General features: G+C 45.1%; 1 protein-coding gene across 2 annotated transcripts in view; it reads right to left on the bottom strand.

Moving 5' to 3' along the window:
- Nucleotides 1–13,505, bottom strand: part of kcnh1a (potassium voltage-gated channel, subfamily H (eag-related), member 1a) — a 102,476-nt gene that overhangs the window by 78,848 nt on the left and 10,123 nt on the right. For both annotated transcript variants that reach the window (XM_064317802.1, XM_064317803.1), the window contains 3 exons: nt 13,130–13,258; nt 12,498–12,616; nt 10,860–11,252 (listed from right to left, as the gene is read on the bottom strand). In XM_064317802.1, the coding sequence (XP_064173872.1) occupies nt 10,860–11,252; nt 12,498–12,616; nt 13,130–13,258 (641 nt within the window). The remainder of the gene's footprint in view (nt 1–10,859; nt 11,253–12,497; nt 12,617–13,129; nt 13,259–13,505) is intronic.

The following is a 13,505-nucleotide window of genomic DNA, read 5'->3' as shown; positions in this document are numbered from 1 at the left end:
CCCCCCCCACCCCCACCCCCGCGGTGGGCGCCATGGGAACCGAAAGTGCGATGTGTGAACGCAAGGCTGTCCTGTCCGCCCCTATGCTGCGATGCCACCCAGGAGAGGTTAGGGAAGGACACCGTCCTGGGGAATCACATAACGCTGAGTACATGCCTGTATTCCTGAGTGTGTGTGTGTGTGTGTGAGAGAGAGAGAGAGAGAGAGAGAGAGAGGAGAGAGAGAGAGAGTGCATGAGGGGGTGTGTGTGTGTTTGTGTGGTTGTGTGTGTGTGAGCGGGAGAGAGAGAGTGCATGAGGGGGTGTTTGTGTGGATGTGTGTGTGCATGCGTGTGTGTGTGTGTGAGAGAGAGAGAGCATACGTTTGTGTGTGGATGAAAGAGCAAGAGAGGGAGAATGTAAGAGAGCTAGATAAAAAGAGCAATACAGAGAATGCAGACTGAGTATATGCATAAATAAATGTGTATAATTCTAATTTTAATAAACTGTCATGACTGAACATTAGAGTACTGTGTACATATATGTATTATATTAATATCTGACTCTTTAACTTGATCCAGTTAATGAATTCAAAGCTGCTGCAATAACAGTAGCAGGTCCTTAGCCAAAGATATTCCAATGCAACCAGATGTGTCTCTCTTCCATCTTTAGCCCACCTGGCCAATATATAACAAGCCCCTCGGGTGGATCACAGGCTGTTTCCAAGGCAACTGCACAGGCCACCAACTTTGGTGGACATGTGAAAGTAGTTGAAAGCTAACTCCGGACAACACAGGTAACGGTGTGGCGTCAGGAGTACTGCGTGTGGAAGCGGTGTTGCTCCTGTGTGTAAAACTGCATTAACGGCTGGTGGAATGTTTTTTGCACTCAGTTGTGTTGCAAATCTTCCTCTCACAGGCCTGACGTTAGATTGGCCCCACAGGTCTGGGCAATGTTTTAGAGCTACAGACAATAAAATAAAAGGTAACTGACATTTGAATCTAAGGTCATGTCACATGGAATGTCATGGCAGTGTCACTCTCTGCATTAGTGGTGGAATAATATGCCACATACCTGTTTTTGGTTGTTGACATCAGCATTATGAATTCACTCCTAGTGCTTATGGAAGAGCTATATCCTGTTTATGTGAAAGGGTTATACTTAGAAACTCTTCAGAAAAAAACGTGTCAAATGTTGTGTGAAGAGTAACTGAATTTGCATGGAAGTGTGCTATTTTAGTGCATGTAGCAGTTCTGCATATAAACAAACAATATGCGTACTCGGCGTTAACATATGAAAAGTAAGTGCCGTTTAATTTTGTGCAACGCAGCAGTAGAATTTACAGCCCCTTCTGTCGTTGAAAATTTATTCTGTGGTCCAGGAGAAAGATCCAGTGCCACTGCAGTCTGGGGGAAGTGCTGTCTGTCCCTCCGACAGTATAAATTATTTATGATTTCTCTTACAGTCATCTCAATCTACTATGGCCACACACAAACACATAAACAGCAATACACGCACATAAATAGTGTATACACACGTATATACAAGGACAGTCAACAATGAATGCATATTTTGATTAAAGTCCATGTACAAATTGAGTAAGAGTGTGTGTCTGTGTGTTTGTTTGTGTGTATTTGTATGTGTGTGTGTGTGTGTGTGTGTCTGTGTGTAAATGTAAACACTTTAACAGTATATTAATAATGTGTGCTGTGTATAGCGTGTGTATGTGTGTCTGTCTGTGTGTAAATGTAAACATTTTTAACAGTATACTTTAATACTGTGTGTGTGTGCATGTGTGTGTGTTTGTGTAAATCTAAACATGTTTAACAGTATACTTTAATACTGTGTGTGTGTGCATGTGTGTGTGTTTGTGTAAATGTAAACATGTTGAACAGTATATTGAACACTGTGTGTTGTGTGTATAAAGTGTGTGTTTCAGGCTGAAGCAGTAACAGGGTAAAGAGTGAAAACTGCGGAGCCTACTTGAGTGACAGCGCGATGGTTCCAGTTCTTGGCATCCCAAAACAAACAGAAGGAGGGGCCATGCAAACAGACCGGGGTTCAAAGGAGAAAGCAAAACAGTCAACAAAGGTAAAACGGGAACAGAAACATTCAGTGAGCTTAAGTGAAAGACTCAAATCAACTGAAGTAAATCATATTTAAGGGACAAAAAAAGCTTGTTTTAACGGGGAGCACAGCCAGTAGAAACAGTGCGGCCAGTGTAGTCTGTCGGTGTAGAAGTCTCTCGTCATAAAGATCTGGGTTTTTATAGCACACACAGCTTGCCTGCTGCCCTTTTAATATTTCCTGCAGCAAATCAGGTTGAGTGCCCTTGCTCAGTGATAAAACGTCAACGCCTCTCACAAGATTACAATCCACAATCTGACGGTTAATGGCCAAGCATCAAAACCACTGCGTCATATATCACCCAAAGCTGGCTGATAATAATAATAATAATTACTTAATTTATATAGCACTTACTGAAACATGGTTGCAGAATGCTCTACAAAATAAAAAGAACATAGAAATGTATAGAATAAATACAATGAATAGGACAAAGAATACAAATTACAGGTTACATTACAATTACAGAATGCAGATTACAAAATTCTCACAAATGAAAGCACACAGAATGGGATTAAATAAGTAAAAGGAATAAAATAAGCAGTACATGATGTGAGATCTGGAGAGTAAAATGCAGTGGCCTTAAAAAGTAAACCAAAAACAGAGACCAATGCCCCAGTACAAGTCAAAGTGACCCTCTCAGATAAAGTACTGGCAATAAAATGCAATGAGACAAGTCACAAATAAAAGAGGTAAAAGCAAACTGGAAGAAGTGCCTTTAAAAGTGATTTAAAAGAAGATACTGAATCTGCCGGCCCAATCTCTGCAGGCTGGTCATCCCGCAGTATAGGGGCCCTGGTGGGGAGAGCAGCCTGGACTGAGGAACAGCCACGGGAGCCTTTCCCGAGAATCATACTGCACCGCGGCTCGTGCGAAATTAAAATGCCTGAGATATAAGACGGAGCCAGACCTAATCGTTCTTTAAAAGTGATTAAGAAAATGGTAAATATCAATCCTGAATTTTACGGACAGCCCGTGGAGTGAGGCTAAAATTTGTGTGATGCACTGCCTTTTCTTTGCACCGGCCAGGGTGTCACCTGAGAAGATGCATTCGTCGTCGTCGCGAACGAGCGGGGCTGTCGCTGTTCAGCACAGAGCTGCACAGAAAGTCTACCTGCGTTTCAAAAGCAACCCAAACGGCTATTTTTGGAATGCGAGTGGGCGGACTCCTCTGCTGGATGTAGGCTACAGTAAACGGCTCTGTCAGCACCTCTGACCGAGTCGGGCAGCCGGGAGTGTGCTGCTAAGCGCGCGAGCCCGCGGCCGAGCCCAGCGGAAGCTGTATAAACCCCGTCCAGGACCGCAAGAGACGCTGTGGCTCTATCGTGCTGCTACCGCCGATTCCGAAAACCAGTCGACGTAAACCGAGGGGTAATTTCGTTCCAAGATGAAACACAAAAATGAAACGGGGAGAAACTGATGGATATGTGGTGACGCATCGGTAGCAAGGCAGCACTAAGCCAACAGAAAAGGGGAAAGACACGACAAAAAACACAGTAACAAGAACCAAGCACCATGGCTAAAACACACAGAAGCAGACCATGTGGGCAGAACGCGAGTGTTTATTTGATCCACGGTTAATTCTATGGGCACACGGGAATCGTTGCCTTTCTCACGGTGCTGAAGCACTGCTGTGTACCGCGTACTGCGTTTCTGCAGTTTCCAAACCTGGGAGGTACTGTATGCAATACCGGAGTCTGAAAATTCGGCTGAAACTGGCTAATGTAATAAGGTTCTTTCAGAACTCATACCATATTTCCTGGGCCTGGGATCTCAACTCAGTCAGCAGCCAGTTTAGACCTTGGAAACAAGGCGTGTGGATTCTTTAGCTAATCCAGGATTTTAAAATGAAGGATTATGGAGCTGAAACGCACCAAAAAACCGGCAGACCGTGAGGCACTCCCACACTGCGCGAATGCGGTGTAAAATCCCTGGTTTAGGAGAAACAGTATGAGTATCGAAAATGAGTTTAGTTGCAACACTGTACCATTTCGCAGAAGAATAAGAGTTGGAGGCTATAATAAAATGTAGTGGATGTTGTCAAGCCTTCCTTAAAGGGTATCTCAATTTCTGGAGTTTTGGTTTATTTATTTTTAATTTATATTAATTAGATTTTGTTTTAGTGTATGTATTCGGTCAGTCCAAGCAGTTTTTATGTTAGCAGGTATTGGCATTCAGAGATTTGTGGTCAGAAGCAAGAAAATACACTTTTTGCTTGATTACTCTTTTAAAATGATGTTTAATCTTATTTTCAGTTGCAGATGTTTCCTCTGGCCTGGCAGCCTGCACTGGAGGAAACTCTGTGCTGCTGTATCAGCGTTATTGCATGAGTCCTGACGATGACAAGCTTGTGCTGCTCAATGGAGAAGCAAAGAATTACCAGTAAGTTTTACATCTGAAGTGTGTTTTCTTGCCTGAGATCACAAACGTATGAATACCCCAATTCTTGACATTATGAAGCTGGCAGGTCTTCAGAAACTTCTGTGAGTATCTGAAATATCCTTTGTCACACAAAAAACAACCAAAAACACTTAAAGTTTAGCGACATCAGCCGCAGAAAGTGAGCAATCCCTTAAAGCCCTCAGTAGGGGGGTGTCTGCCACAGCTTTGGGGATCAGATTGAGAGATGAGACATGGTTTACTGGCGTGACACTGCGCTGTGTTTGCCAAAGCAAACAGGTTTGTTTAATCTGCTGGTGAACGTGAGCTTTAGATGGGACCGATGGGCCTGTTCTCGGGATACCCTCTGATGCTCTTATGCAAAGCCAATAACACAGTGACAATGAACGCGGTGAATGAATGGTCACATGACCTGGAGCAGCAGCCCACTTTTAACAATGAACAGCACGTTGACACATTAACATTGTGCGTTTGCTTTGTCAGCAGAATTTCATTTGACTGGGCTAAAACACCCAAATGTAAATGAAGGGTAGGCCTACTGTACATTACGTACAGCCAAGTTCAGAGGCATGAGTTAATACATGATCCTTATGTTCTTTCAGTCCTTGCTTTTCCTGATGTATCGGGGGTTCTGATTGGTTAACAGCTGTTTCCAGTGCTTCCATCCGTCCAATCAAACTGCACTGTACTTGATCACACCCCTTAAAGTACTGAGAATGAGCATCAAATTTGAATTTTTAGAATTCGTTTTTTATTTTTTGGCATGAACAGACGGTAGACAGAACATTTGATGTTAACAATGCGGAGCTGAGAATCTGGTTGGCCTATAATATCTGCGGAGCTTGAATAAGAGTGTGATTAGTTCTCTTGGCTGGGGGAGGGGAGGGGAGGGCGGGAGGAGGGGAGGGGAGGGCGGGAGGAGGGGGGGCTCGGTTATCAGCCCTATGAGCTCATTTGTATGTTTCCTGTGGTTTGAGACCTGCAGCTGACTTAGCCCTCCAACACTGCTAATATCCATCTTATCCAATATCAGATATTAAATCCTCTGTTTGCACTCTTCAGTCGTTTGATATCGGAAACGGTGCCAAGAATCCCCAGGGGGGGCGAGGGGGGGGGCGGACCTGGCAGCCAATCACATGTTTTTAAGATACTGTAACATCGGCAGCGTGTCACCTGTCGCGGCAGCTCTAACAGTGACAAAGCGTCACCTGGGTCTGTGAACTTCGCTGCTGGCATTGCGTCCGTTTGTGTCAGACACAGCCACCCCCCCCCCCGACTTCCCACTCCGGCCAACACAAACACAAACACTAAGATGACCGTGGGTCACTGTGAACTCTCATAAATCTGTCACCCGCCCCCGGATGGGCTTCGCTGCCTCATGCTGGAGCAGCGGAGATGGCCCCTCGTTTACAGTAGTAAGCTGTACTCTGGTGAGGAGGGGGGGGTGGGGGGGGGCCTTAAGGGCTTACTTTCCTGGCTAGTTTCCCCCCCCCGCTGAATGGGAAGATTGGGGGGATGGGGCTGGGGGTGAGATTTCGGATGCACTGGTCTCAAAGCTCAGCAGACTGAGCTCTTCGTACAGAGCCAGACTGCATCCAGACGCTGGACTCAGATCAGCTCAGAGGACACTGGTGTATTTTATTCTTTTCTTTTTTTGTAAATGCATATAATGTTTTTTTATTTTTATTTCAAAGGCTCTCTAAAATAAGATACTAAAGTTGGCCTCCAGACCATAATTAGTTTTGCATGGTTAAAAGGCAGGAACACATCCGGGATGATTTACACAGCTTGTATTTTATTTTATTTTATTTTTTCGGTACAACAGCTTCCATTTATACAGTTGGACATTTACTGGGGTTACATTTATCAGAATAATTCTTTCTTGAGTCATTTATCATGTGTGTCTAATTGGAGCTGGAGTTTTCAGGCTTCCTCGTTCCAGTCATAACTCTGTGAGTGCATACCCCAGGGTACGCGTCTCATTGGATATACAAATCACTCTCCAAAGTCATTCTGCATAAACTAGTACTGTTTTACATTTTTGATTAGAGACATATTTTCTGAAATATCTGTTTACCTTGTTTTGACCTGTCTGTTTAACACATTTCAGGTCTCCCTTGTGTGTTGTCCTTCATTGAAAACCAGAAAGATTTGTCCAACAGTACAAATCTCTTAACTCTTACAAATTTCATTTTTTTAGTGTACAGTGCTATCTGGGCTACCTCAATAAAGCAAACTAAAGTAAAGGAATGTATTCTGGCATAACTTTACTTTAAGATTGAGTAGTACACAGCTGATTTCAAATTCCGACCAGGGTCCATTAAGTGTACGTTTTTGCAAGAATTTTGCATATTGTTGATTCTGATACTGAGCTTTTCAGCTTCTGAATGTAGTTAACTCGTTGACTAAATATGGACCAAAATCCCAGCAGGGACCGTGTCTTATTTAATTTCATAATTTCACCATTTCATCTACCTCATTAAATCTTAAAACGGAGTAGAGATACAGCATTAAGTACGTCTGTGAAGAACGGTGCACTAAAGGGTCATTTCTCAAAGCACAAAGAGTTGAGTGGTGGAGCCTATTAAAATGTATTATGTAAAAACATGCAGGACATTCTTGAGAAGACTATCTCAATTGAGACAAATGCTGAAAGGCTTTATTTGTAATTCAACCAGTCTTTTGAGATTGATTTTCAGTGTAACACTGCAACGTTTTTAGCCGTTAAGGACTGATTAAATTGATTAGTCTTGAAGCTACGGTGTACCTGCACAAGGCCATATCTGAAGTGCATGGAAAACGCAGTGTATTGATTTCACTGGGATCTTTAAAATATCACACTGATCTCAGCGGTGGGAAAACCTTCCTTGGTTTGAGAGAATTGTTCAATCAATCACAGAAACGGGTATGATATTTTCACAGAGAGAGACAATGTTTCACAGAGAGAGAGATATGTTTCACAGAGAGAGACAATGTTTCACAGAGAGAGACAGACGATGTTTCACAGAGAGAGGGAGAGAATGTTTCACAGAGATAGACGGCGTTTCACAGAGAGAGAGACAAAGTTTCTCAGGGAGAGAGAGACAATGTTTCACAGAGAGAGAGAGACGATGTTTCACAGAGAGAGATGATTTTTCACAGAGAGAGAGAGACGATGTTTCAGAGAGGGAGATTATTTTTCACAGAGAGAGAGAGACAATGTTTCACAGAGAGACGATGTTTCACACAGAGAGACAATGTTTCACAGAGATAGCCAATGTGGTTGGCTGAGTCTGAATCTGACACACAAGCTGTTTTATGTGCAATAAGTCAACATTCATATTCACTTAGTTCTACTGAAAAGTCTTTGTTACAAAACTGTGGAATATTATGCATTTTTCATGATACAAAAGTATGGTGCTGTTTTTTTAACAAGCTTTCAACACACGTACGCACACACGCATACACACACACACACACACACACACACGCACACACACTCGCACAGGCACACAGACAGACACACACAAACACAAACTACCCCTGGGCCTCCCTAATTATATTCAGAGGCAGAATGAGAGTCGTGCCAGAGATATTTTTGGATCCATCGGCAGCTCTGGGAATTTATCCATAGGCACTGAATCAATGCAGTCAAATCAAAAGACAGTAATAGCATCCAACTGAATGTACTTGTAGTCTTAGATCGTCTGATGTGTGCTTATTAATTTCCAGTAAATGTCCTTGTTGTCTTCCTGATGCTGCACCTGCAGCAGCTCATTGTAATGCTCACAGTAACGCTCACAATAATGCTCTCTGTAATGCTCACAGTAACGCTCACAGTAATGCTCACAGTAACGCTCACAGTAACACTCACAATAACGCTATCTGTAACACTCACAGTAATGCTCACAGTAACGCTCACAATAATGCTATCTGTAACGCTCACAGTAACGCTCACTGTAACGCTCACAGTAATGGCCACAGTAATGCTCACTGTAACACTCACAGTAATGCTCACAGTAATTCTCACTGTAATGCTCACAGTAACGCTCACTGTAATGCTCACAGTAACGCTCACAGTAATGGTCACAGTAATGCTCACAGTAATGGTCACTGTAACACCCACAGTAATGCTCACAGTAATTCTCACAGTAACGCTCACAGTAACGCTCACAGTAATGCTCACAGTAATTCTCACAGTAACGCTCACAGTAATGCTTGTTAATCCGTGACTAAAGCAGGGTCTCCATACTGTGCCAGAAAAGCACAGGTCGGCGGTCCTTAGGGCTCGAATTAGAAAGGAGGGCAAACTGCACCCCCAGACATTTAGATTTGGAGTCCCGTGCCCTGTTAACAGGCTTGCAGGTTCCACATTGAGAGCTCATTTAATTGGCAAAAAACCGTGAATCCCTGAGTACACAATTAGAGCAGATGTCAGTTTATACACACAGAAACCTCGTGTTGAGGAAGAAGAAAAAAGAGAAGATGCTTAGTTTTCTCTCTGGGCTCCCCCCCCCCCCCGCCTCCCACAACAAACCAGCGTTGCGTTTCAGTGCTCCTTGGCGAGCCGCCCAGGGTTTAGAGTTAAGCATAAGACTAATCGGGAAGAGCGCCTGTAAAAGGTAAATAAATAAATAAAATGGCTGAAAAGACACCTGATGAACACACAGCAAAGCTCCTCCCCTGGGTTCAGGCCAAACTGGATTATGGGCCCAACCTGGGGGACCCCGGCACCTGTGTCTCAAACACCTGCTTATTGGCTAAGCAAAGGGGCGGAGACAGTGATCAGAACAAGCCTGACATCAGCTGTGGAGAGGACTCCTGATCGAGGGCAGTGAAGTCTAACCAATGGGCTCCCAGTACAGAGCTCACATGTCCTTAATACCGTACACTACAGAGCTCACATGCCCTTAATACCCCACACTACAAAGCTCACATGCCCTTAATACCGCACACTACAGAGCTCACATGCCCTTAATACCCCAACAACTACAGAGCTCACATGCCTCTTAATACCCACACTACAGAGCTCACATGCCTTAATACGCCACACTACAGAGCTCACATGCTCTTAATACCCCACACTACAGAGCTCACATGCCCTTAATACCGCACACTACAGAGCTCACATGCTCTTAATACCCCACACTACAGAGCTCACATGCCCTTAATACCGCACACTACAGAGCTCACATGCCCTTAATACCCCACACTACAGAGCTCACATGCCCTTAATACCCCACACTACAGAGCTCACATGCCCTTAATACCCCACACTACAGAGCTCACATGCCCTTAATACCCCACACTACAGAGCTCACATGCCCTTAATACCCCACACTACAGAGCTCACATGCCCTTAATACCCCACACTGCAGAGCTCACATCCTCTTAATACCGCACACTCACACCATCATCAGCTACAGACTCCCCACACGTGCTTCCCAGCACCATGGCTATTCCTGATCCATCCTCACCTCTTTACCTTCATTAAATTTGAATCTATTCTTATTCACTGATGCCACTTGTCTTGTATTTTTTTATGCATCCACGTAAATTATAGTCCCGTCTTACCGGTTCTTTTAAATATGAATTTTTCATCCTTCATACCCTCAACCCAAATGTTTAGAAATGATGTCTAAATCATTTAAGCGCATTTACGGCAGTGCTTAGACAGTCTTGGCCGAACTCTCCAGCATAAACGGACTTAAACCTGCAGCTTTGTGGGGGAGGCTGCAGGAACCCACAGGCTCAGAGAAGGACCCCCTTCATCCGCTCATTATCTCCACAAACAGCTCGGCTCAGATCTTCCCCTTCCCTCAGAGGACCTGAAGTCCCCCCCAGGGGACGTTCACAGTCTGCGAGAAATTTCTGTGAGAAAAGAATGTGTTCCGTATTTAAACGTTCATCAATGACAGAGCTAGAGAAAGGATTTGTGAGCCTTCAAACGCGAGGCCGGGCGGCTGGAAAATTAAGCCGCGTGTGAGCTTAGCTTCACAGATACACAGCGGCTGGGAAGCCAGCAGCTTGGAGGGTAAATGAGGTTGGTCGTCGTTGGGTTTACGTTTATTCATTTTGCCGATGTTCAGCTTTTACCCAGAACAACTTATACAGCTTACATTTCCTACATACAGTCTGTTTACTGAGCTGGATTGTTACTGAAGCCAGCCAGGCCATGTGATTTGCTCAGGGGTACAATGGCTGTGCTGCACCTCGGAATTAAGCCTGCAACCTCTTCAGTTCATGGCCAATTCCCATAGCACAATAGCACAAGGCTATTCTGTCTTTAACAGGAAGTATGTGCTGGCTACCAAGGAGTGGAAGACATTTCTTTAAGGGACACTGAGGCCATGAGACAAAGAGCCGGAGGGAACTGACCTCGTCCACGTTCTCGAAGGCGTTGATGACGTCGTAGGGCAGGCAGGACAGCAGGTCGATGACGAACCAGGTCTTCAGGTAGTTCATGCGGATGAGTTTGGGGTCAGAGATGACCTCCCCAGCAGGGCCCACGAAGGTGGTGTGGAAGTTGAGCACGATGTCCACCAGGAAGATGACGTCCACGATGCTGTCCACCACCAGCCAGGTGACGTTGTTCTGCTTGGTCTTGAAGGACACGTTGTAGGGCACCATGATGGCCGTGTAGAAGGTGAGGATGAGGATGACCCAGTCCCAGGTGGTCTTGAAGGTGCAGTAGTGGAGGATGATGTGGGGGGGCGTCTTTGGCGTCTCCTGCTTGTACTGGGGGAGGATGTCCGAGCCCAGCTGCAGCACCTGCATGGGGGGGGGGGAGTGGGGGAGTGAGCGTGATGGATACTTATGCTGGATGGCTAACGAGGGACCTCTCTTCAGCTGGCCGTTATAATTCGCCTGGAACCCCGACTGCAGCTGTGGAGTATAGAAGCCCGGCTCTCTGTCCCCTGCACTACACGCCCACTGCTCCAGGGTGACGGAGCAGGAACATTTAGATCAGTGCCTGCAGTCATGTCCCGCACCCTGCTTCCCTCCACCGGCAAATACCAACACGCACTCTCCGCTCCTTAAAACTAGCTGTAATGAGACCATTAATACTGCTTATTTAACACCATCGGGTCTGAAGGGGGCAGTAAATCGCTTGTAAAATAAGTAATCAGACTGAAATACTCGGGACAGTGACACATGATCCTGGAGCCAAACGCTTCATCGGGGGTGGGGGGTAATGAGAGAGGGCACCCAGGAGCCCTTTTCCCCCAAATAGTTTTTCCTCCTCGTTTTGTTGGCTTACGGGCCGCGTTGGGCTCTGTTCCTCCTCTCCGCTTCATCCTCACACCTGTCCTTGCACAGATTTCTGCTTTCGCTTCATTAATCGCTGGCTCTGCTGTAAATAACATGGTGCTCAGTTGTTTGGGATTAAATGAATGCAGTAATCCCTTGTTGTTTGTGTGCAATGCCCTCTAGAAATTGCAGATGAAAAACAGCTAATTAATGGCAATGCCTTTCAGCGAACCTTCTCTGTGTTGTCATACAGCGTAGCGCTGAACAGACACAGAAATAACTGTGCCGTTAGCATTACGCTACCTTTAGCACGGTACTGGGGCCGGCCAGGAATAGGAAGTGGGAAGTGCAGGGAATTTATACAGGGATAACAGGTTTAAGTTTATGGTAGAGGTCTGGCTAATGTAGTTCTCTTGGTTCATGATAGAGATCTAGGTAATTTAGTTGTTTAGGTTTACGGTAGAGCCCTGGGTAATGTAGTTGTTTATGTTCACAGTGTAGGTCTGGGTAATATATTTGGTTAGGTGTATGGCAGAGGTCTGGGTAATGTAGTTGTTTAGATTTACAGTAAGGGTTTGAGTAATGTAGTTGTTTAGGTGTACGGTTGGGGTCCGGATAATGTAGTTTATTAGATGTACAGTTGGGGTCTGGGTAATGCAGTTGGCTTGGTTTTTGACAGAGGTAATGTAGTTGGTTAGGTATATGATAGAGGTCTGGGTAATGTAGTTGGTTAGATTCATGGTGGATGTCTGGGTAATGTAGTACCTCAGCCAGGCGGGAGTGCTTGTGGACGTTCTCTCCCTTGTGGACGGTCGGCTGCAGCTGCTGCAGGACTCCTCGGCTGCTGGTCAGTGCGCGGGTCAAACGAGCAAACTTCCCCCAGCCTTGAGAGAGAAGACACACGCGCACACGCACACACACGCACACACGCACCCACACACGCGCACGCGCACACACACCCACAGGCACACACACATACACACACACACACACACACATACACACACACGCACACACACACCCACACACACACACACACACGCGCACACGCACACACAGGCACACATACACACACACACACACACGCACGCGCGCACACGCACACACACACACACAGGCACACACAGACATTCACATTAACTCAGAGGCTGATAAAACAGCACATAATCCCTTTGAGAATGAACCTCATAACGGTTGGAACTACAATCATTGATTTGTTTGAACCAATCAAAATATTTGTGCTCTCCACAGAAAAGCACAATGATTGGTTGATAAATCAGCACGTCACTAATAGTTTGCGGTACAGTAGGTCGGACTATTTTTGGATTTTGTGACACCTCGTTCTCCCAGGACTAGCTGGCCCCACACACCACTGGGAGGTTGCAGATCACACCAACCTTTAGACGAATCGTCTTCGATCGGCTGCTTGAAGGCTGTGATGTCACTGAACGTGCAGAGGAACAACACCACCTTGTCCTGCTCATTGCGAATCGGAGCGATTTTCACAAAGAACCACACTGGCGTTCCTGAGAAAGTAAGAAAGGGAGATTGAGTCTTAAGAGACGGTTGTCTTTTATCAGTACGTAGAGAAATTAGTTTATAAAATGTTTAAATATTGTGTACTTTATTTTAGCAGATGCTCTAATCCAAAGCGATTTACAATGCAAACACAAGTGCAGAGATCAGGGACTGAAAAAGTCCCGCTCCTGATCATTACTGCAGTTCGCCTTTTTTGATCCATTTTTATTAACTTTTCAACATTTATTTTCTCCC

The sequence above is a fragment of the Anguilla rostrata genome, chromosome 18 (assembly GCF_018555375.3).
Source record: "Anguilla rostrata isolate EN2019 chromosome 18, ASM1855537v3, whole genome shotgun sequence".
NCBI lineage: Eukaryota > Metazoa > Chordata > Actinopteri > Anguilliformes > Anguillidae > Anguilla > Anguilla rostrata.
The sequence above is the reverse complement of the archived record's forward strand: the minus strand, read 5'-3'. Positions and strand labels throughout refer to the sequence as shown.